Source organism: Pteropus medius, unplaced genomic scaffold (genome assembly GCF_902729225.1).
Source record: "Pteropus medius unplaced genomic scaffold, Ma_sr-lr_union100, whole genome shotgun sequence".
Taxonomy (NCBI): domain Eukaryota; kingdom Metazoa; phylum Chordata; class Mammalia; order Chiroptera; family Pteropodidae; genus Pteropus; species Pteropus medius.
The window spans coordinates 1-24696 of NW_024341144.1; the positions used below are offsets into that span (position 1 = coordinate 1).

At 41.4% G+C, this 24696-nt stretch overlaps 1 protein-coding gene, 1 long non-coding RNA gene and 2 pseudogenes across 2 annotated transcripts; 2 read left to right on the forward strand and 2 right to left on the reverse strand.

The window, feature by feature from the left end:
• Positions 1-4: 4 nt before the first annotated feature.
• LOC120592320 (saoe class I histocompatibility antigen, C alpha chain-like) lies at positions 5-1159 on the reverse strand (the record flags this gene model as incomplete). Its single annotated transcript, XM_039849939.1, has 3 exons — positions 999-1159; positions 459-743; positions 5-213 (listed from the first exon to the last, which is right to left on the reverse strand). Coding segments are annotated over exons 1-3 (567 nt in total), but the record flags the coding sequence as incomplete, so codon positions are not given.
• Positions 1160-1433: 274 nt separating this feature from the next.
• LOC120592314 (uncharacterized) lies at positions 1434-4140 on the forward strand. The gene is made up of 2 exons (XR_005650099.1): positions 1434-1711; positions 3645-4140. It is a non-coding gene; the product is annotated as an uncharacterized LOC120592314 (long non-coding RNA).
• Positions 4141-11250: 7110 nt separating this feature from the next.
• Positions 11251-11368, forward strand: LOC120592334 (uncharacterized; annotated as a pseudogene).
• Positions 11369-19328: 7960 nt separating this feature from the next.
• On the reverse strand, positions 19329-19447 carry LOC120592345 (uncharacterized; annotated as a pseudogene).
• Positions 19448-24696: the final 5249 nt, after the last annotated feature.

The following is a 24696-nucleotide window of genomic DNA, read 5'->3' on the forward strand; positions in this document are numbered from 1 at the left end:
CCTCCAGGTAGGCCCTTTCGTGCTCCGCCCATCGGGCCTCCTCCCACTTGCGCCGGGTGTTCTGAGCCGCCAGGTCGGCCGCGGTCCAGGAGCGCAGGTCCTCGTTCAGCGCGATGTAATCCGCGCCGTCGTAGGCGTCTTGAAAGTACCCGCGGAGGAGGCGCCCGTCCGGCCCCACGTCGCAGCCGTACATCCACTGCAAGGTGTGAGACCCTGTCCCCGCCCCGCGTCAGCCCCGCGTCAGCCCCGCGTCAGCCCCGCGTCAGCCCCGCGTCAGCCCCGCGTCAGCCCCGCCGCAGCGACCGGACCCAAACTGAAAGCGAAACCCGGGGCGTCCCCGCCGGCTCCTCCCGGCGGGTCCCGCAGCCTCGGGGCGAAGCCCGGGCCCGGACTCTCGGGGCGACCCCGGCCTGTCCGTGGGGACGGGGGTCGGGACCGGGGCCCGTCGCGTCGCTCACCGGCCTCGCTCTGGTTGTAGTAGCGGAGCGCAGTCTGTAGGTTCACTCGGAAAGTCTGTGCGGCGTCCCGGAAGTTCCGTGTCTGCACGTCCCAGTACTGCGGGTCCTCCTGTTCCACCCACGGCCGCTCCATCCACGGCGCCCGCGGCTCCAGCCTCGGACTCGCGGCGTCGCTGTCGAACCGCACGAACTGCGTGTCGTCCACGTAGCCGACGGTGACGAAGCGGGGCTCCCCGCTCCCGGGCCGGGACCAGGCGGTTAAGAAATACCTCATAGAGTGGAAACCTGGGGGCAGAGAGACGCTGAGTCCCTCCGGCCCTCCTCCCGGCGCGGGTCCCGGTCCGAGGTCGACGGGCTGGGAGCGATGAGGGGGCGCGGGAAGCGCGGGGCGCGGGGAGCGGGGGCAGCCGGACGGTCAGGACGGGACGGGGTTCTGGGCCTGGGCGGCGGGGACGCGCCTTCCCCGGGTCCTGCGTCCCCGCCGGGCGGTCCCCTCGCTCCTGCCCCGCAGAGGCCGTTCCCTCCCGACCCCGCACTCACCCGCCCAGGTCTCGGTCACGGCCAGGGCCCCCGAGAGCAGCAGGAGGAGGGTTCGGGGCCCCATGACCTGCATCCTCGGAGTCTGGGGAGACTCTGCGTCCGGGCGGGGCCGTGGAGACCTTATAAACGGGCGGCGACACTGATTGGCTTCTCTACAAACCGGACGTGCAATGGGACTGGGAACTGGGGCCGCGTCATGAGTATCCGGACAGGAGGACCCGACACAGGTTGTGAGAGGGAGAAGTGAAACCTCGGGGAGGTGGGGACTCCCCAACACTGAGCTTCCCCGCCCCAGACACCGCCCCGGCGTCTGAGACCCTGAGAGCCACGCCCTGGGGACCTGGGACTTTGCCCTGACCGCTCCTCCTTCACCGACAGCTCTTTGTCACCCTGAGTCCTGTCTCCCTGAGTCCTGGCCCAGGAGCTGTGTGAGGAAACCAGGGAGACACCCCAGGCGGGGACGGGCCCCTTTGCCTCCTCTCCTCTTCCCGGAGCCCTTCTCCCTGAAATGTTCTCTCTGCCTCCCGCCCTTTGCCTCTCCCTTGGACTCTTCTAGAAAGCTCAGCCCCAGGGAACTTGATGCCTAAGAGTGAGCTTGCCCTGGGAACGAAGGAAGGACAGGGTGTTTTGCTTTCATCCTGGAGAAGTTGTGCCTGAAAACACCAGCCAGAGATTCTCACAGTGACCAGTCTCCTTGTTGTCTATGAACCAGGGTGGGTAACACAATCTTGAAAACCCCTGATCCTCAGGAAGCTAATCTGTGAAAGAAAAGATTGGGCCACCTGGTCCGGATAGATAGGTGAGCACTGTGCTCAGACTCACAAAGCTCCTAAGTCTTAACTTTCCCAAACAGCATGTCTGTGACTCCAGGTTTTTGTACTGTAAACCGAGCTGCATTCCACAGTCCAGAGTCTGTCTGTGTGAGTCCCCCACATCCTCAACACAAAAAAAGACTTGGAAGCAATTTGTTACAGTGTATTTCAACCAGCAGCATGTACAGCCTCAGAGTTCCAAGTGTTCAGTGCAGTTACAATGTCCTTCACTAGTGCTCCTGCATAGCCTATTTTTGAGGAATAATCCACATCTAAGTGGTGTGCATATTTTATCGGGACATATTATTATTTTTTAAACTGATTAACATAAGGAGGCAATTAGTTTTTAGGCAGGTCCACAGAACAACCTGCTAGGCTCTAGATCGTTTATTAAAGATCTTTAAAAACACATATTTAAATCTCAGAGTTCCACTGCTGTAGAATTCTTTACTTCTGCTGCACTTTCTCACCTGCCACTTCTCCAGCCCTTCCCTCTGTCTCCTTCATCCCCAGGCCCTCTTCCCCTCTTAGTCTCCACCACCTTCTCACTCCTGACTGTGGCACTAGTGCTACCTTTTCCCCACCTGCCACCCAAAACCTATTGTCCCCACAAGGATCAGAGATCCTGCTAATGTGCTAACGGCAGATGTACCTGCCATTTCTTCACCAAAACCCTCCAATGGCTTTGTCTCTCTGTGGGAAGTCTCTAGAATATAAGGCATGTGAGCACAGGGGCTTTAGGCTACTTAGGTCAAAGTTGCCTCCCAGGCATATAAAGCCATTCCTGACAGATAGTAGGCAATAAGTTAATTGTCGGTAAGTGATGATTGCATTAAAATTTAATTACATCACACAAAAATCATTAAATAAAAAATACGAAAAGTTCAGAAAGATTTTATTACTGGTAACTAGTGTGCATAAATTCATCCTGGTGAAATAAAATCCTGTATGCTTATTCGTTGCACAGCTGAGCCTGTGTATTAGTTTTCTATTCTTGCAGAAGATATTACCACAATTCAGTGGCTCAAAACAACCCCAATTATTTGCTCACAGTTCCTTAGTCAGAAATCTAGGCGTGGTGTGGATGAGTGCTCTGCTCAGAGTGTCACAAAGCCGTGTTCTCAGCCTGAGCTCAGGGTCCTCCCCAAAGCTTGTGTAGAGATGGTTGGCCAAATTCAGTTTCTTCCAGTTGTGCATCTGAGGTCCCATTTCCTTGACAGCTGTCAGCGAGGAGGTTCCAGGGGATACCTGCTCCTATTCCTAGTGGCCAGCAGTCTTTGCCATGTGGCCCTGCATTTTCAAAGCCCCCAATGGAGAAATGCCTCACATCGAATTTCTCTCACACTTCGAATCTCTGCTCAGGAAGAACCCCAATCAGCACTCACCTGATCAGGACAGCCGCACCCAGGACTTCTCCCTCCTCCCAATCTTAAAGTCAGCTGATGGAGAACTTAGTTACATCTGCAAAATCCCTTCCCAGCAGCACCGACATTAGTGTCTGATTGGATAACTGAGTGGAAGTGAATAATGGGGGTTGTTATTGGGGACCTGTTCTTCCTCTTGTGTTTGATTGGGTCATGGATGGAAATCAAAGTACAAGTAAATAGAGTGCTGTGAATGGTAATAAAATGCATCCTGTCTGTTAGCCATGGAAATTCTTTAATCTTAAAACCAAATGACATTGTTAATATCTTATAAATAATTTAGAGCAAATGAAAATTAAAATGCAATATTTCATTCTCTCTTTAAACACTGTATCAGTTAGGTACTGTAGCATAACAAATTATACAGAATGTAGCAACTCAAAATAACAAATGTCTGTTTTCTCCCACAGTTCCTCAAGGTAAGGAATCTGGCAGAGGTTCACCTGAGTGTTTCTGGCCAGGGCCTCTCTCAAGGTTGCTGTCAAGTTGTCAGCCAGGGCTGCATCATCTGAAGGCTTAACTGGGACTGGAGGACTCACATGAAACATGACTTATTGTTTGAAGAAGCTGTTGTTGGAAGAAGCCTCATTTCTACCTGGGTGGTCTCAGGAGGCCTCCATTCCTAGCCATGTGGACTTTCCATAAGGCGGAAAATGACCAAGCAGCTTCTTTCTTCAGAGAAAGTGATCAGAGACAGAGAGAGCAAGCAAGATGCAAACTGCAGTGTTTTCTGTCCTAGGCTCAGAGTCACACACCATCACATTAGCCTTACTCTATCAGTTAGAAGTGAGTCATTAAATGCAGCCCACACTCAAGAGGAGGGAATTACTGCACCTCTGGAAAGGAGGAGTGTCAAAGAATTTACACACATGTTAAAACCCAAATTAAAATTAATTAATGTTTCAGAATTTTGTAAGTCACTGTTTCCTTTTTCTGATTATTTTTCTTTAATGCTTTACATTTCACTTTTGGAAAGCCACGGGTAAAAGTCTGAAACAGAGAAAGGAGATACATCAACTTTTGTGCTGCTCGAAATTACCTTTAGTGATAATGTTTCATTCAATAAGTTGCAACAAAGTTGAGAACCTATAGTTAGCTAGACCAAATAGTTCCAAGATGTGGGTGCCTTAACAAGAATGTCTTTAAAATAATAATTATCTTTGTTTGTCATTAGAAGTTTCAAATTTAGTTTGTTAAGAATGTCAACCAGAGAGTAGAGAGGGAGGGGGAAAATGGGAGGTAGATGGAGTAAAAGGGGTCAAATATGTGGTGCCAGAAAGAAATCTAACTGTGAGTGGTAAACACCCAATGCAATATGTGTATATGCCTTACTGTTAAATTGTACACCTGAAACTTACTGGATTTTGTTAACCAATGTCACTATAATAATTTTTAAAATGTCAAAAATATTAGCACAACTGCCAGTTTTCTTATTCAACATCATCTTCAAAAACATTTGCGTGATGAAATTACTTTTCAGTTAGAAAAATGTGAACCTCATGCCTCAGTCTGTACACCTAGCTTAGCACCATGACAACAATTTTGGCGTGATGCAGTAGGCAGAGGTGTTTAACTCCAATTGAGGATCAAAATGTCCAAAACTGGCTGTCCAGTTGGCATCCTAGAGTAAATGTCACATCTTTCACCGTGCTTTTGAATGAGATTTGGTAGAAGTGATTTGGACACCAACGTGATTCTAAAAAGCACTGTTAATATGTGCCTCTAAAGTTTGTTTTAAAGCAGCTCTCTTGTGTTTTCCATTTACACTTTCTAGTCCATCACTGGTTTTCCCTTTATAACATTTTCAAGTTTACTTACATTGACCAACAGTGTGCTTTTCCACTTCTGTAAAGGTATTTAATTCAGTTGTATGTGAGGTTAAATGTAAATAATACATCAAATCACAAGATAGAATTACTTGCACATCAGATTGAAGACTGTATACCAGAATATATGGAGAGTGAAGGATCATGTGACCTATTTCTAACCAATGCCATTTTCTGTGACATCCCGGTCCTCTCTCTGACATGGCTCGTAATAATTGGTTGTGGATTTGTTCCAATGTGAGTAGTTCTTGCTAAGTACTCTTACAATACACTTTGGTATTTTCTTTTCTCTTTCTTTTCACTTTCCTTTTTAAAAAATGAGCCAGGAATAGCTCACAAGCCACAGTTTGAAAAGTGTCAGTTTGAGGAATTATGATCAATTAAATACCTGGGCATCCACCCCTGCTGTCAGAAACGAACCTAGGAAGCCCCCATGAGGGCCCCTCAGTCCCATCCCCCAGGTGTAACCTCTATCCTGAGTCTTGTGTTTACCATTCCCTTGAGTTTCTCTAAGGATTTTACAGTAAGTGTGTCTGTCCCCAAACCAAACATTGTTTAGTTTCGTGTGCTTTTGAACTTCCTGTACAGTGAACTCTTGCTGCATGGACTCTTCTGAGACTCAGCATTATGTAGGGAGTTACCCCTCATGTGTGAGGCTGTTGTTTATTCGTTTTTACTGTTGAAGTCTTATATTTTATAATTATACCACAACTTTGTTATTTTCCTACTGATGCCTATGTTGTTACTCCAGCTTTTTCTGTGAACATTAGTGTACATGTCTCCTGGGGCACAAGGCAAAAAATTCTCCAGAGAACACTTAGGAGTAGGACTGCTGGGCTATACATGCTCATTTGATTTCCAATGTGCTTGTGCCCATTTAAACTTATAGCAGGACTGTGTAAAACTTTCTGTTGCTGATGTGTTTGTTCTGAAAAACAAAAAAACAAAAAAAAACAAAAAAACACAAAACCAACAACCCTCAGTCGAATGAAAGAATTAAGAATTGAAAACCACTAACTTGGTTGCCCAGGCATAATTTTTCAGATACTATTAATAATGTTTTTTATTTAATTTTATTCCATATACCTTGGCATTATACTTGTAGCACATAGGTCCAGATAATGCTTCCTTTTAGCATAACCACAGAGTCATTTTATATGTTTTCATGCTTCCATAATAAAAAGGAAAAAGGGAAAGAGAGAAGGAAGAAGGGGTACAAGAGAATAAAAGAGAACAGGAGGAGAGGAACTGGAAATAGTGAGTGCAGAGGATTTCAGCATGCAAGGAAATAAAAGAGCTGTAGACAAATGAAAACAAGAGAGTTTTATTAGTTATCTATTGCTGTGTAGCAAACTTCCCCAAAATCCGGTGGCTTAGAACAACAAATATCTATTAACTCAAACAGATAATACAAAGACAAGCAAAATGGAGCTGATGCTAATGGGATAAGGTGGATAAAGAGAAGGATTTTACAAGATGGGATAAGTAACAGGTCCTTGGTATACAGATAAAAATGATTTTGTTCCTCAATGTCCTCCAAGACCTCCCCAGTCACCAGGCACCCGGGTGTCCTGCTAGAATTGAGAGTGTTACCAATTTCTCATGTATCCTTCCTGAGAAAATTTATACGAATTTTGTTATTGTCGCTACAGCAAGGAGTACTACAAAAAGAGAGGGAGAGAGAGTGTGCACCTAAGAAAATGTTTATTTTCAGTTTTCCTGAGTGTTGGCATCAAAGACCTGGAGAAAGGGGTGGCAGTGGGGAGATGGAAACCTCAGAGATGGCACAAGTTTCCTGAGCTCTCCTCTCCTTCAATTCCTGTCCCATCTTGACCTTGACACCTGTGGAGTCCAGCGCTGCTGGGAAGCTTCTTCATGCCCCCATTGATGCCCAGCCTTCGGGTCAGCCTCCTCTGACCAGTTTACAGCCCGGATCCTCCCATGCTGCTCCTTCAGCATCCACGAGCAGCGCAGCAGCGCCCCCGTGTGGCCACACGGCTGAGGATGGAAGACCGTCTCCCCTTTCTCCTGCTCAGTCAAGCAGTGTCAACTTCCTCATGTTCTAGTGATCAAAACCAGATCCAAGGGGAGGGGTCACATTGCAGAAGAGCATATGGGGTGGGAGATATTGTTGAGGCCGTCTTTGGAAAAGGAAACCTTCACAGTATATTAGAAGCGATAGGAGTTACAGTGAAAAACATAATTCACAGGAGACGATCAATGCCAGGTGATGGGAGAGGCGGCACTTTTAAATAGGGTGGTCAGGGTGAGCCTCATAAAATGTATAAGCAGACTTGAAGGAGCTGAGAAACTGAGCCATGCAGTATTTGAAGGACGGACGTTCTTGGGTAGCCCTCTCACACCCAGGGCTCCGCACGGGGCAGGCACTAAAACTGCAGTGGGAATGGAGGCAGACGCACTGATGGGCAGACTGGTGGGGCAGGGGGCTTTGGGGCCACGGTCTCTCCTTCCTGCTCTGGATTAAGAAGTCCTGGCCCTGGGGGAGGGAGAAGGCACCAACAAGTGGAGGAGTAAGAGAGGAGGGAGGGAGCAGAGGTGGGAAGCCCACGCTGTCCTTGTGCTGTCGCTCTCCTATATCCAGTGCTCCCTCAGGTTGTGGTGACTGACAAGTAGGACCCTGAGGGCAATCACACTGTGAGAGGCCGAGCATTTATCTCTTTACCTGCCAACAACATGCTGACCTGGCTGCATGAAGGAAAGCTGCTGACTGGACTCAGGATTCAGGGGGACTGATGGAAGGGGAGGGGAACAAGACACTTCCGTGACGGACAGCTACGAGTGTCCAGCCCAGAGAGGAGCTGAGACACATCTGCTTGGGGGAGCACCTGGACTTGAAGGGCACCTCAGAGTGACCTGGGGTGAGGTGCTGTCAGAGCACAAGGGCAAAGGTGACAGTGGATCTCATCCACACCCTGCCATGCTCTCTGCCTCTGCACGCAAGGCCCTTCTCTTCCCTCCTAAATGGAGACAGGCAATGTCCTCAGTCACTCCCTGATCATACCTCACTCATTCTGAAGTCCTTCCTGCTCTAACCTCCTTCATTCCTGCTGCACCTTCCCCACAGCCCCGGGCTGACCTCTCCTCTGCCCTCCAGTGGCAGGAGTGGCTCACTCCCCGCTGAGCAGCAGGCTCTAGGTGAGAGGCTGGGCTCTAGCTGAGGTGGAGAGAAGGAAAGGCTCCTGGGCCAGGGGCTGGGGAAGGAGAATGGGCACAGCCCAAGAAGCTGAAGGGTTGGGGGAGGTGATGGAGGAAGCTGTTTCCACACCATCATTTTTCTCTCCTTTTTCTCCAAGGGAGCCATCCTTCCTTCCCCCAGGCCCAGGGACATGGAAAGAGCAGCATCATGGGGACTCCCAAGAGAAAGTAAAATAAAGGCGTTACTCTCTGGTTGCTTATTCCTCTTACAATACTGGCCAATGTGTGTGGTATGTGTTACACTGAGATTTTTTTTTCACCAAATTCTAGAATATCTAGATTTGGAAAGGCTTTCTGAACTTGGAAGAGTTCATTTAGTGAAGTCTTCAAATAGAAGTGAATAATATTAAAGATATCCTAATTCTTGGGGCCTTGAGACAAATGATTTCAAGAAAGGGTCAAAATATTCATGGAGAAGTAACCATCAAAATCTGACTATTAAAGACTGCAAAATAAATTATGATGTGAAGTCAAAATAACTTCTTTTGTAAAATCTTTACTTGAAATAATTTACAACTTAGAGAAAACTTGCAGGTACAATACAAAAAAAAATCTACCGTTTCTCAGACATTTTGCCATGGTTGCTGTATACATAATGATTTGAGAGCAAGTTGCATGTATCACTGCCCCTTCACTGCAAAACACATCAGTCCGTCTCCTAAGAACAAGGACATTTCTTTCATCATCAGAGCACAGTAATCAAAATCAGGAAAAGAAACATTGACTCAATACTACTGTCTCTATTCAAATTTCCCAAACTGTCACAGTAATATTATTTATAGACATTTTTATCCAGTCCTGGATTTAATCCAGGAACATGCATTATATCCAGTTGACACGTATCTTTAGTTTCCTTCAATTTGGAATGGTTTTTCAATTTTTTCCCTTTAATGACCTCAGTATTTTTGTAGAGGACAGGTCCTTTCTTTTACAGAAATATAAAACTTGGGATTATCCATTGCTTCTCTTGATTAGAGTCGAGTTATGTGTTTTTGGCAAGAATGTTACAGAAGTAATATTGTATCTTTCTCGGAGCATCACATCAGGAGGCATATGAGGTCAGTTTAGCCCAATTATGGCTGATGTTACTTTTGATCACTTAAAGAAGTGTCTGCCAGGCCTTTTCACTATAATGTTACTCTCTTCCATTATAATTGAGAAGGAACTTGCCAGAGGTACTTTGCAACTATGTAACTACCCTGTTCTTCAAATAAATTTTCACTCCCTAGCTTTAGCACTTGATGATTCCTGTCTGTATCAATTACTATTACCACGGTAGCAAAATAATAATTTTTCAAACTCTATTTTTTTTTTTAAGTGGTAAAACACTTTTTTTACTGGCCACTTCCAAGAATGCTTTACAAGCTGTGCAAACACATTTACAGACTCCACGTGGTGTTTTTCTCATAAACTTTTCCATCTACGACGGCTACAACAGATGTGTGATAAAACACTAAACAAGTCTTCTAAGGAAAACAAGGCTAGGGATCCCTCCTGTTAATCTACATTTGCCTCCTTAACATTGGTTTTCATAACAAAAAGACAGAAACAAAACGCAGACATCTACTGTCGCTGCCAGTGATCTCTTGGACTAAACCAACAAGGACATGACAGTCAAAGTCTATTCTTTCTTTTACGTTTGTTAGTTGGTATTCTACAGTAAAGAATAGTTATTCTTTTCTCCCTGCCCCTAGTTATTTATTGATGTGTCCGTTTAATATCAGCATGGATTAATGGATTCTAAATAACGCAATGGGTTACAATAAAACAACTGGTTTTTAATTTTAATTTTGTCACTTAATTGTCCATGCAAACCTCTATATGTCCCGCGTCCTCATGTGTAAAAGAGAAGAGGAAAGTCATTTTGTAGAGTTCTTCTGAAAGTCACCTATGACAGATTCTCAGAGACTTGTGGGACGATATCTAAGTAATCAAGCATATGTGCAATCAGAAACTCAGGAGAGGAAAGAGAGAACAGGGCAGAAAAAATGTATAAAAAGAGACCAAAAGTTTCCAATAGATTGTCACCAGCAGTTTGACCCAGAGCTTGGAATGTCCCCTGCCATAGAAAGTTGCCCTGAAACTTATGATTATGCTTACTGATCATAATCCTTCTGTCTAGCATTCTTTGTTCCTGGGTTGTTAATGCCACTGGAGGACCACGGCTCCATGAAGCACAACAGACAACAGACTCCCCTCCCCCAACTGTCATGCAGCCTCTGGGATAATGCCCAGATTTTCCCTTAAATACCCCAAACAGGATTGAGAAGCCAAAGCAGTTTTGAAGGTGTTGACCTGCTGCCTTCTCAGATCACTGGTGCTCTGACAATAAATCCTTATTCTAAACAGCTCAACTCCTGTCAGTCTATTGGCTGAGCGGCACAGGCAGCGCGAGCCCCTGACTCAGTTGCCCTCTGGTTTCAAAATGATATTTTCTAAGTGCTGTAAGAAAATAACCTATTAACTCAAAACTCCACACCAGTGAAAATATTCTTCAGAAAAAAAGATATTTTTAGATAAAATAAAACAAATAGTTTTCTTTCAAACAGAACTCAACAACAACAAAAAGAAACACTGAAGACATTTCTTCTGGTTGACAGAAACACCAGATGTGAACTTAAATCTTCAGGAAGGAATACACAGCACTGGAAATGATGAATACGGGGGTGGAGGGCAGAATCAGGCAGGTAACAAAAGACTCCTTTTTTTTCTTTTAGCTTCCCCCAAATCCAAATAAACAGTACTATCAACCACCTTGACCTAATTTACATTTACAGAATGCTATACCCTGCAATCGTGGAATACATGTTCTTATTCATTAATAATTTATTTCAGAATATGTATTTTAAAAAGTTTAAGTTACATTCACTAAAATGGCTCATATGTTGAGATATAAAACAAGTAATAATAAATCTCAAAAGATGGAAATCATATGTACTCTGGCCAAAATTAATTTTATTAGAAATAAATAACAGTCTACAGCTATGCCGCCCTGAACGTGCCCAATCTCGTCTGATTTGGAAGCTAAGCAGGGTCGGGCCCGGTTAGTACTTGGATGGGAGACCACCTAGGAAGACCAGGTCCTGTAGGTGTATAAAAATAAAGAAGGAAGGAGGGAAGGAAGGAAGGAAGGAAAAGAGAGGAAAGAAGGAAGGAAAGAAAGAAAGAAAGAAAGAAAAGGAAGGAAGGAAGGAAGGAAGGAAGGAAGGAAGGAAAAGAAAGAGAGAAAGAAAGCAAGAAAGAAAGAAAGGAAGGAAAAGAATAAAATATCAGGGGAATAAAACAAATATTTAGAAATTTAAAAATACCCTTCTAAATAACCCATGGATCAAAGAAAATAACACATGAGATGCTAGAAATATTGTCAACTGAATGATAATAAAAACATCTTTTGAAAATTATGAGGTACTATTTCAAGACTGGCTATAAATGTACAATAATTAAGACAGTGTGTTATTGACAAAAGAGTAGAAACAGAGATCAATAGAACAGAATGGGCAGTCCAGAAATAGACCTATGCAGGTATAGTGAACTGATTTTGAATGTAGGTGTAAAGGTAATCCAGTGAAGATGGGATAGTCTATTTAACAAATGATCCTGGGACAATTGGACATCCATATGCAAAAAAAAAAACAAAAAACAAAAAACTAAACAATACCTTATATCATGTAAAAAATTAATTCAAAAGGATCATAGACTTACATGTGATATATAAAGCCATAAAACTTCTAAAAGAATGTAAAGGAGAATAACTACATAACCTCAGGAAATTTTTAGATAAAACACCAAAAGCCCAATCCATAAAGAAAAAGATAATATATTAGACTTTATCAAAAATTAAAAACTTTTGCTCTACAAAACACACTGCTAAGAGAATGAAAGACAAACCACTGACTGAAAGAAAATGCTTCGGTTATAAGTCAAGAACTTATAACCGAACTATATAAAGTAAAACTCAACAATTGTAAAACAAACAATCCCAATTTGAAAAGCATGTAAGAGACAGATTTTTACCAAAGATGATATATAGGTGACAAATAGATACATAGAAAGATGCTAAGCATCATTTCTCATCGGGGAAATATGAATTAAAGTCACAATGAGATACTACTATGTTATCAGAATAGTTTAAAAAAATTTAATGACAGTAAAAATTGCTAACAAGGATACAGAGCACCAGAAACTCTCAATCATCGCTAGTGGGAGTGGACAATAATACAGACATTCTGGAAGACAGTTTGTATTTTCTTATAAACTCGAACCTAGACTTAGCTAACATTAATCACACTGCTAGATAGTGAATTGGAAACTTATTTCCACGCAACAACTACAAGTGAATGTTTATAGCAGTTTTATTCATAATCATTAAAAACTGTAAACAACCAAGATATCTTTCAAGAGTAGAAGAATAAACCTAGTACAATTATACAGTACTGTCCATGTATACAGTGGAATACTATGCAGTGATTTTACAATGAACTATTAATACACACAACAACATGAATGAATCATTTTCATTTGTTTTATTTTGGTTTGGTTTTATTTTAAGACTTTTAAAAAAATAAAGCAGTTTTAGGTTCGCAGCAAAATTAGAAGTACAGAGATCTCTCAGATGCCCCCTGTTCCCACACATGAACAGCTTCTCCCATGAGCAGCCCCCTCACCAGAGAGGTGCATGTGTGAAACTGACATCGTGATCACTTGAAGTCCATAGTTTACATTAGGGTTTATTCTGTTCATGCTGTTGTACATTCTATGGACTTGGACAAATGAATAATAACATATATCCATTATTTTAATATCATGCTGAGTATTTTCATTGCCATAAAGTTCCTTGGTGCTCCGCCTATTGAACTCTATTCTGTACCTAAATCCCTGGCGACCGCTGATCATTTTGTTTTCTCCACAGTTTTGCCTATTCCAGAATGTCATATAGTTGGACTATATGATTATGCATATAGCCTTTTCAGAAAGGTTTGTTTCACTTAGTAATAGGCATTTAAAGTTCTTTGATGTCTTTTCATGGCTTGATAGCTCATTTCTTTTCAGAGCTGAATAATTTTCCATTTCCTGGAGGTCCTACAATTTATTTGTGCATTCACCTACTGAAGGACACCTTGGTTGCTTCCAAGTCTTGGCAGTTATGAATTAAGCTGCTATAAACATGTGTATGCAGGCTCTTTTGTAGATATAAGTTTTCAACTTTTGGGGATAAATACCAGCGAACATAATTGTTGGATCATATGGTAAGAGTATGTTTCATTTTGTAAGAAACCACCAAACTATCTTCCAAAGTGGCTGTACCATTTTGCGTTCTTACTAGCAATGATTGAGAGCTCCTGTTGCTCCATATCCTCATTAGCGTTTGGTGGTGTCAGTGTTTTGGACTTTGGCCGTTCTAATAGGTGTGTACTGGTATCTCACTGTTATTTTAATTTGCATTTCCAGATGACATGTGATGTGGAGCATGTGCTTATTTGCCATCTGTATATTTCCTTGGTGAGGGGCCTGTTAAAGTCTCTGTCCCATTTTTCGATTAGATTGTCTGTTTTATTGCTGTTGAATTTTAAGAGTTTTCTTTTTTCTTTTTGTATATTTTGGATAACAGTAGTTAATCAGATGTGTCTTCTGCGAATATTTTCTCCCAGGCAGTCGGCTGTCCTTTCAATTCTCTTGACATTGTCTTTCACAGAGTAGAATTTTAAAATGTTATCGAAGAGAAGAGGTGGTTCTTGCCTGTGTTGTGTGTGTGTGAGAATGAGTGAGTGAATGAGTGAGTGAGGGAGTGACGGAGTGTGTGGGAAGACTTGGCTTGTTGTTGCAGGTGACTTCCCCCTCCCCTTCACTCTTCCCTCTTCCCTGCTGCAGCTGCAGTGGCCACTCCCTGGGCAATAGGAAAGGAGCCATAACAATACACCAAGGTGGAGAGCCCCACTGACAAACAGGCTCACAATAATGCACAGGTACAAAAAACAGAGGGACCACCTCTAAGACAGCTTTCACAGTTTGTGGGACTCAGTCCCATCACTCCAAGAAGAGGCTTCCCAGGCCCAAATCCTAGACAAAGCCACAGAGTATTTCTGGTATGTGCGAAGGAAAAACCACATACACCAGAGAGATATTGATGTCAAGCAGCAGCATACTCTTCTAGAGCAGCAAGTCTGTGCACTGGAGAAGGTGAGGTCAAGTGCCCAACTACAGACCAACTACTCCTCCTCAGACAATAGCCTCTACACCAACACTAAGGGCAGCGCCATCTCTGCCTTGGATTGGGGCTGGGACTGCAGCTCTGAGTGCAGGAAGAAGCTTTTGATGGACAGCTAAGCTCCACGGGGCAGACCAGCAACAAAAGCTTTCTCTTCTGTCGCCTCACTTTTCAGTTCGTCCTTAGAGCCCTCAGACCATTTAAGAGGCTATTTTTCCCTCTTTCTCTCTTTTAGTTTTACTTTTACACGGAAGCTCTTGGACAACAACTCTCCATCTCCTGCCCCATTCCCACTACTTTTTAAAATGTCCCCCTTCGGATATTCCCTGTCCCCACCAGGAATTTTTAAATCAAATCACCCCAACTTGGCAGCTTTTTCTGTGGAGGACAGACTGCTGGCAGGACACAAATCTGAGCACGTGGTGTCCTGACCACCCACCCACTTCTCCAGCTCTGCCCAGCCTCTCCTACCCAGCGACCTTGACCTCTGTTTGACAGACTTTGTGAATCTGTGGACTGCTCTACTTTAAGAAGACGACTGGTTTAAGAAGTAATCAGAATTACCCTCTCTTTTTTTTAAAGGATGTTTCTTCCCCTAAGAAGCTATTTATCGCTCCTATTGGAAGATCAGAACCTTGAAGAAGTTGAAGGTATGAAAGCAAGTGGGGACAGATTTTGTAGCACAGTTTGGCCTGTTTCACTCCCTCTTCTCCTGCTGACAACGATGTGGTTGAGTGTGGGGGATGACAGCAGTGAAGTGGTAGCTGCTAGAGGGTGCTAGGGGATGGGACAAGGAGGAAGGATCAGGTGGGGCAGAGGGCTAGTGGTGATGTTTTGATATTTATTTCCTGCTACTAAAATTTGAATCTGAATGAATTGTCTCTATTTCTGATGATGTTATTGCAAAGCAACAGCTTCCTAAAGTAATGATCAAATCTTCCTTTCTTTCCATGTGTATTTGTAAGAAATAGAGCCAACTGATTCTGTATGTAAATACCAAGAGCAAGTTACCTGGTACTAAACCCACACCCCAATGCGGCTCCTTGCCCATCCTCACCCACACTCTTTCCAACGGTCCTGGAACCTGTCCCCATTGTGTGATCCAGATCCTGGTTATTGCTGCCATCGGTAGATCCCAGTGAAGTGTTTTGTGTGTTTAGGCCCCATTTTTTCCCCTACTCTTTTCTTGGCATCTGCCGGTTTCTGGTGTACATTCTATAGTCTCAGTCCATGTTTGATTCCATTCCACGGAAATAAAATAAATAAAATAAAACACGCTGCTGAAGAATTGTCTCGCAAGTTAAGGCTTCTCCCTTTACTATAAGACTCTAAAAAGAAGAAAAGAAAAAGAAAACACCTGTTTGATCCTTCAAAAACCAAAAATAAAAGAAAATAAAATGTTACTGAAGTCCAGCTTATTATCTATCTTTCATGGATCATCCCTTTGGTGTTATGTCTAACGAGTCATCATTTAGGCTTAAGCCACTTAGGTTTATTCTTTTATGTTATCTTCTAGGAGTTTTATAGTTTTGCATTTTACATTTAGGTCTATGATCCATCTGAGTTAATTTCTGAAGAGTGTAAGACCTGTGTTTAGACTCGTGTTTTTGCATGTGGATGTCAAGTTGTTCCAGCACCATTTGTTGAAAAGACTATTTTTGCTCCATTGTGTTGCTTTGCTACTTGTCAAAGATCAGTAGACTATATTTATGTGCTCTCTGGGCTCTCTATTCTGTTCTTTTGATCTATTTGTCTGTTCTTTCACCAATACCACACTGTCTTGATTACTGCAACTTTATAGTAAGTCTTGCAGCTGGGTAGTGTCAGTCCTCCAAATGTGTTCTTCTCTTTCAATGTTGTGTTGGCTGTTCTGATTCTCTTGGCTCTCCATGTAAACCTTAGAATGAGTTTGTTGACATCCACAAAATAACTTCCTAGAATTTTGATTGGGATGTCATTGAATCTATACATCGAGGTGGGGAGAACTGACATCTTCACACGTTGGAAATAGTGACATCTTCCTATCATGAATATGGAATACCTCTTCATTTATTTAGTTCTTCAATTTCATTTATCAGAGTTTTTTAGTTTGTCTTGTATAGATCATGCACATATTTTGTTAGATATTACCTAAGTATTTCATTGGGGGGCACTAATGTAAATGATAATGTGTTTCTTACCTCAAATTTCATTCGTTCATTGCTGGTGTACAGGAAAGCAATTGAGCTTTATATACTAACCTTGTATCCTGCAACCTTCCTACAATCACTATGAGTTCCAGGAGTTTGGGGGTCATTCTTTCACATTTCCTACATAGACAATTGTGCCATCTGTGATCAAAGACAGTTTTATTTTTCCTTCTCAATATGGATATCTTTTCTTCTCTTAATGTATTAGCTAGTACTTCAAGCATGATGCTGAAAATGAATGATGAAAGGGAACATTTTGCCTTGTTTCTGATCTTAGTGGGAAAGCTTCACTTTTCTGACTATTAAGTATGATGTTAGTTGGAGAATTTTTGTAGATAGTCTTTATCAAGTTGAGGAAGTTTTCTTTTTTATGATTAGTTTACTGAGAGTTTTTTATCATGAGCTGATGTTGGATTTTGTCAACTGGTTTTTCTGCATCTGTTGCTATGATCATGTGATTTTTCTCTTTTAGCCTGTTGATACGATAGAGTAAATTAATTTTTAAATGTCAAACCAGCCTTGCGTGCCTGTGATAAATTCTACTTGGTCATGGTGTATAAATCTCTGTATACTGTCGGATTTGATTTGCTAATATTGTGTCGAAGATTTTTGCATCTATGCTCACAAGAGATATTGGTCTGTACCAATATCTTACATTTTCTTGTAACACCTTTGTCTGGTTTTGGTATTAGAATAATGCTAGCCTCATGGAAAAAAAGGAAGTATTTCTTCTGCTTCTATCTTCTGAAAGAGACTGTAGAGAATTGATATAATTTTTTTCTTAAATGTTCCTTAAATTCACCAGTGAACCTGTCTGAGCCTGGTGCTTTCTGTTTTGAAATGTTATTAATTATACACATTATACACATATAAGCCTATTCAGATTGTCTGTTTCCTCTTGTGTGAGTTTGGGCAAATTGTGTCTTTCAAAGAATTGGTCCATTTCATCCACGTTGTCAAATTTGTGGGCATAGAGTTGTTCATAGTATTACTTTATTATCCTTTAATGTCCATAGGATTTTTAGTGATATCCTCTCTTTCATTTCTGGTACTGGTAATTTGTGTGCTCTCTTTTTTTATTAGTTAGCCTAGATACAGGCTTATCAATTTTATTGATCCTTTCAAAAAACACCTTTTGCTTTCATTGATTTTTCTACCAGTTTTCTAGTTTTTTCCTTTCTCTTTTTTCTAGTTTTATTAATATATAATTGATATTCAGCACTGTGTAAATTTAAGGTGTACAATATGATGACTCAGCTTACATATACTGTGAAATGATTACCACAATAAGTTTAGTTAATATTCATAATCATATATATATATAGGTATATATATATATAAATTTTATTTCCTGGCGATAAGAACTTTTAGAATCTACTTTTTTAGCAACTTTTATATAAACCATGGAGCTGTATTGATTATAGTCGTCCTGTTGTACAGTACATCCCCAGTACATATTTATCTTATAATCTGAAATTTGTTCCTTTTGACCACCTTCATCCAACTTCTCCACCCCTCATATCTATCCCCTGCCTCTGGTAACCACAAATATGATCTCTTTTTCTATGATTTTTTTAAAGATTCCACATATATGTGATGTTATATAGTATTTGTCCTCTGTCTGACTTCTGTTTCAAATTTCATTGATTGCTACTGTAATTATTATTATGTTCTTTCTCCTGCTAACTTTGGATTAAATTTGTTCTTCTTTTTTAGTTTCCTAAGGTGGATATTTAAATTATTGATTATAGATTTTTCTTTTTTTTGAAGAATAACTTCACAGGGTATAGAATTCCAGGTTGGCATTTTTTCCTTAACACTAAAGATTTCACTCTAGTCTCTTCTTGTTTTCTTGGTTTCTGGGGAACATTCAGATGTAATTCTTATCTTTCTTCCTCTATAGGAAAAGTGTTGCTTTCCTCTGGCTTCTTTTAGACGTTTTATTTATCTCTGAGTTTCTATAGTTTGAAAATAATATGCCTAGGTATAGTTTTTTGGAGGGAGTGGGGGTGAGGGAATTAATCCTACTTGGTGTTTTCTGAGCCTCCTGGTACTGTGGTTTGGTGTCTGTCATTAATTTGGGGAGACTTTTCAGTCATTGTTGTTTCAAATATTTTTCTGTTCCTTTCTCTATTTTCGCCTTCTGGCATTCTCGTCATGCATACATTACACCTTTCATATTTGTCCCACAGTCCTTGGATTTGCTGTTCTTGTTTTTTGGGGGTTTTTTTTGGCAGCCATATTTTCTTTGCTTTTCAGTTATTAAAGTTTCTATTGGTATATCCTCAAGCTCAGAGATTTTTTTCCTCTGCTGTGTCCAGTCTATTAATAAAATCATCAAAAATTAGTGTTTTTCATCTTTAGCTTTTCTTATTGGCTCTTTCTTAGAATTTTATTTTTCTGAATTTTATTTTTATTTTATTGCCAATCTTTTCTTGCAAGCTGTCTACTTTACCCATTAGAATCCTTAGCATATTATTCATAGTTATTTAAATCTCTAGTCTGATCATTTCAATATCTGTTTCTGATCTGTCATGTCTGTTTCTGATGCTTGCTCTGTCTTTTTTTTTCTTCTTCTTTTAGGCAAGGCAACCCTTGGTTGAGCTCACAGATTGCAAGGACTTTGTCAGCTTAAAATCCCTTATTTTTTATTTTTTACACCTACAGCACCTGGTCTTCCGAGGTGGTCTGCCATCCAAGTACTAACCAGGCCCAACCCTGCTTAGCTTCTGAGATGAGACGGGATCGGGCTTATTCAGGGTGACATGGCCGTAGACTTTCTCTGTCTTTCAAAACGTGGCTTTTGTCTTTGATATATCCTATAATTTTTTCTTGATATCTAGACATTATGGCCCAGGTAAAAGGAACCAGTGTACATAGGCTTTTAGTAACATGGTAGTGAGGTGGTCAGGAGGGGGAGTCTTCTATAGTCGTATAATTAGGTGTCAGTCTTTTAGTGACATGCCTCTATACTGGGACCTTCACATATGTTTCTAAGCTTTTTTCTCCTGCCCCAAGTGGTACTGGATGGCCAGAGTGGACTAGAATTTGGAATTTCTCTTCGCCCAGGTCATTCGGCTCTGATTATACCCCACCAGGTAAGGTTCTAGTTAACTAGTTTCTCCTGAACGCAGGCCTTGTTAAGACTACAATGTCCTGGGGTATTTCAAAATGATTCCTTTTCCTCTTTCCCTGCCAGAAGTATGAGGGATTTTTTTTTTCTCTAATATTTACTATAGGAATCTGGTCAAGTTCCTGGAGGTAAATCTCACAATATTGTGAGGTCCCCCCAAGGCTCGGTACCCTTGGAATTTTTAACTCTCAAACGCATCTGCACAGATTCACCAGCTACATGGAAATTACGGTTCGGGTTTTCCTACTCTGGCACTGGTTCCTGTGGCTGTTTCCACTCAAGAATATCTACTCTAAAGAGCTCTATTCACCTCTCCATCTCTCCATTTTTGGGGGGCAGTGGTTTGCCCTTTGTCCTCTCCTGTTTTACAGATCCAAGAATAGTTGTTCATCTTTCAGTCTGTTCAGTTTTTTACTTGTAGTCAGGGTAGAGTGGCAACCTCCAGGCTCCTAACATGTAGAACCGGAAACGAGAAGTCTCCCCGGATAAACTTAAATAAATTTTATTAAGTGAAAAAAGTCATACTCAAAGGCTACGTATTATACCTTTCCAATCATACGACATTCTAGAAAAGGCAAACCAAACTAAAGCAAATCCTGCTCCATAGGACAGACCCTGCACAACAGATCCTTTACTGTACTCACAACCAGTCCTCACAACCAATCAGACTGAGGGTCAGTTCTGCCTATTGACACGCTAACAGCAATCAAGGCTCAACTATAACAGGAGTGCACACACAACCCACATGAGGAACACACCTGGAGAAGATGACCAGGGAAACTTCGATACTGGGCCCCATAGGACGTCTACTACCTAAGGCCACTCCACTAAGACCAGGAGATGTAGCAGCTCTACAAAAAAAAAGAAAAAAAAAGAATGCAATCTCAGGCACCTGGTCAGGCAGTTCTGTTAATGTTTTTAGTTCACGTGCCTGGTTTGCAAACCCACCATGTTGTTGGAGACTGTCTTCTAATAACACCACAGGTGCTGTGGACCTTTCCCTTCTTTGGGAGCTCTCATTTAGATACAGAGTGACGGCCCTGTTTGAGACATTGCAACCTCATATCATATTTTCTAAATTAGATGCTGACTGCTTAGATATAGCTCAGAGATATGATGAGCATTCATGTAGCGATGGGGCAGAAAGCCCACTGGGTTTGTGGAGCAGGTGTCATTTGATTTCTTAGTCCCTCAACTTTTGGGGAAAGTGGATATTGGCCACCCAAAGATCCAAGTAGCTTCTCCCTGTGTCTTTTCTTTCTCTCCTGATGAGCACATGCACGTCTGCTCTCTGCTGGAAATCTCTATGAGGATGAAAGAGTAACATGTCTGTTTGACTTCTTTTGGGTCCAGGTTCATAGCTCTGAATTTAGAAACTTGCTACCTATTTTGACTGATGTTGGCCATGGCAACCAAGCGAATGTGCTTTTATTTGGCCAGGATTAGTGTAGTTCAAGATATTTTGGTAGTAATGGTAGAGAAGGCTTATAATCTTCTTCTCCTTCTTCTCCTTCTCCTCCTCCTCTTCCTCCTCCTTTTCCTCCTCCTTCTCCTCCTTTGCTTTGTCTGTGAGTGTAAATTTGATGTGTTCATGGGAGGGGGTGAGTTCAGGGTCTTCCTATGCCACCATCTGGAACCAGAAGCTATGTGTGTCTTTAAGGCTAAAGTGGGTCTCTTGTAGGTAGCATGTCATTGGATCTTCACTTTTTTACATCTATTCAGCCATTCTATACTTTTCAATTGGATAATCTAATTCATTTATATTTAAGTAATGAGGAATAGTTAATAATTTACTACTGCCAATTTGTTGTTTTCTGGCTGTTTTGTAGATTCATTGTTCCTTGCCTCTTATCTTCGTGGTTTTGATATCTTTTGGTAACAGTATGCCTTAACTTCTGTATCATGTTCTTTTGTCATTACTTTAAGTTTTTCCCTTTAAGTTACCACGAGGCTTACAGAAAATGCCTTAAAATTATAACACTCTATTTTAAACTGATAACTTCAAGAGCATTACTAAAATTTACAGTTTTACTATTCCTCCCCTTCACATTTTAGATTATTGATGTTACAGTGTACATATTTTTCATATTGTGTATTCAATAACAGATTATTGTAGTTATGGTTACTTTTACTACATTTGTTTTTCAACTTTTAAACTAGAGTTATAAGTAAATTATGCACTGTCTTTACCATAATACAGAATCTAACTTCAACTGTATATTTGCCATTAATATTTTATGTTACCTTTTTATATTTTTTCAGCTTTATTAAAATATAATAGACAAATCAGTTGCTAATATCTACATTGTAAAATTAAATAATTTTTTTTCAATTATAGTTGCCATAAAATAATATTTAGTTTCAGTCGTATAGCATAGTGATTAGAGATCTATATAACTCACAAAATAATCACCACACTAAATCTAGTTCCCTTCTTCCCTCTTGCATATTTATTACAAAATGGTTGACTATTTTCCTTATGCTACACTTTTATCTCCATGACTATTTTGCATCTATCCATTTGTACTTCTTAATGTCTTTGACCTTTTTCATTGTCCTCTCCAACACCCCTCCCATCTAGTAGCCCTCAAAATATTCTTTGTATATACGAGTTTGTTACTGTTTCTGTTGTTGCATACTTTGTTCTTTAGATTCCACATGTATGTGAAATCGTGTGGTATTTGTCTTTCTCTATCTGACTTATTTCATTCAGCGGAATACCCTCTAGGTCTTTCAAGGCATATATTTTTCCATCCCGTTCCTTTTAGTCTCTGTGTGTTTTTTAATCTGAAGTGAGTCTCCTGTGGGCAGCATTTGTAGGGGTCTTGTTTCCTTATCCATTCAGCCACTCTATCTCTTGGTTGGAGGACTTAATTCTTGTCCATTTGAGATACTTGTTGATAGGAATGTAGGTATTAGCATTCTTTATTTCTGTTTTTGATACATATTTTTCTTTTAAAGAAGTCCCTCCAACATTTTCTGTAATACAGCCTTGGTAGTGATGAATTCCTTTAGCTTCAACTCTAAATGTTAGCTTTGCTAGATAAAGTATTCTTAGTTGTAAATTCTGGGTTTTCATCACGTTTAATATTTTGTGCCAAGCCTTTCTGTCCTACATAGTTTCTTTTGAGAAATCAGCTGCCAGCCTTATGGGTGCGCCCCTGTAGGTAGCTAACTGCTTTTCTCTTGCTGCTTTTAAGATTCTCCCTTTGAACTTAACTTTTAGCATTTAATTTCTAATGTGTCTTGATGTGGGCCTCTTTGGGTTCACCTTTTTTGGGACTCTCTGAAGTTCCTGGGGTTGTATGTCTATTTCCTTCACCAAGTGAGGGAAGTTTTCTATCGTTATTTCTTCAAATAGCTCTTCAACGTCTTGTTTTCTTTCAGGTACTCCTATGACATGGACATTTTTACATTTACTTGAGTCCCATAGGCTCTTTCAATTATTATTATAGTCTTGGCTTTTTTTCCTTGCTGTTCTGATTGAGCGTCCTTGGCTTCCCATCCTCTATATCGATGGGTCGATCCTCTTCTTCATCCACTCTATTGATTCCCTCTAACATACTCTTCCTCTCGGATAACGTCTTCTTCATTCTGACTGGTTCTCTTTTATAATTTCCATTTCCATTTTTATGGCTTTTTAAATCTCTTTGTTAAAGTTCTTACTGAGTTCATGTACACTTCCCCTAAGTTTACTGAACATCTTTATAACCAGTGTTTTGAACTCTGCATCTCTTAGATTACTTGACTCCATTATTCCTGTATCTCTGTTTTGTTCTCTCATATGGTTTCTGTTGCTTTGTTTTCCCAGTTTGGCTGCCTTTTTGTGTCTGTTTCTATGAGATAAGCAAAACTCTGAACTCTCCTGGTCATATTAGTATGGCGTTATGTAGTAGGCACGATCCTGAGAGGTGTTTAGTGGCAGGCCAAGTTTAGCCACAGCCTGCGTTCCTTTAGGGCTACCTGTTACAATTCAGCAATCAACCCACAGATACTTTGCTTATAGTTGTGTCAAATGCCACACCAGGGACCGAGGTCAGCTGCCAGCAGTGTGAGTCAGAGTTGGCCCAGCAGGGGGCACTGGACTTGCTGAGGACACAACTGGATGTGGCTTGAGTGGGGCTGTGAGTTGGGGGAGGTGGAGTTTCAGGGAATCTTCTGGGCGGAGCAACCTTTTTTATCCAGTTTGTTGATGTCTCAGCTATGGCAGTCCACATCTGCACACTGGGAGGGGGAAGGGCTTAACAGAGGAACAATGGATACTGCCAGCACTTCTGCCTGGAAGAAAGCCTCACCTCTGACCCTTTCTCCAACAACTCAGTGTTCCCCTGTAAGTTCCTGGTGAACCCTAAACAGCTGACCCAGTGCTGGTGCCCAGAGTGAGCAGGTCTGTCACTGTGAAAATCCAATTGAAAACATGGCCCCTTTAAGAGGAACTTTTGCAGCTGCCAAAGCCTCTGTCTCGCTCAGCAGCCTTACATCTTTGCCCTCTCTTACCTCCTACAATTGCATGGTGATTTCTTATTTCTCTCTCTAGTTGTAGGGCTTCTGTTCATTTAGACCCAGGGGACTCTGCTTGCTGTTTGCTTTGTGTTTCTGTCACTACTTTGATGTGGTTGCAAGAGCAGATGAACAAAGGCTCTATCATTTATGCCATTTTGCCTGGTCTCTCTATCTTCTTATATTTTATGATGTTAATCAGCATCCTTTTACTTCTACTCAAAGAACTTCCTTTAGTGTTTCTCGTATGGTAGGTTTAGTGGTGATGAACTCCCTCAGCTTTTGTTTGTTCCGAAAAGTCTTTATTTCTTTTTGTTTCTGAAGGACGGCTTTGCCATATATAAAATTCTTGGTTGAAAGTTTATTTAAGTATTTTGAATATATCATCCCATT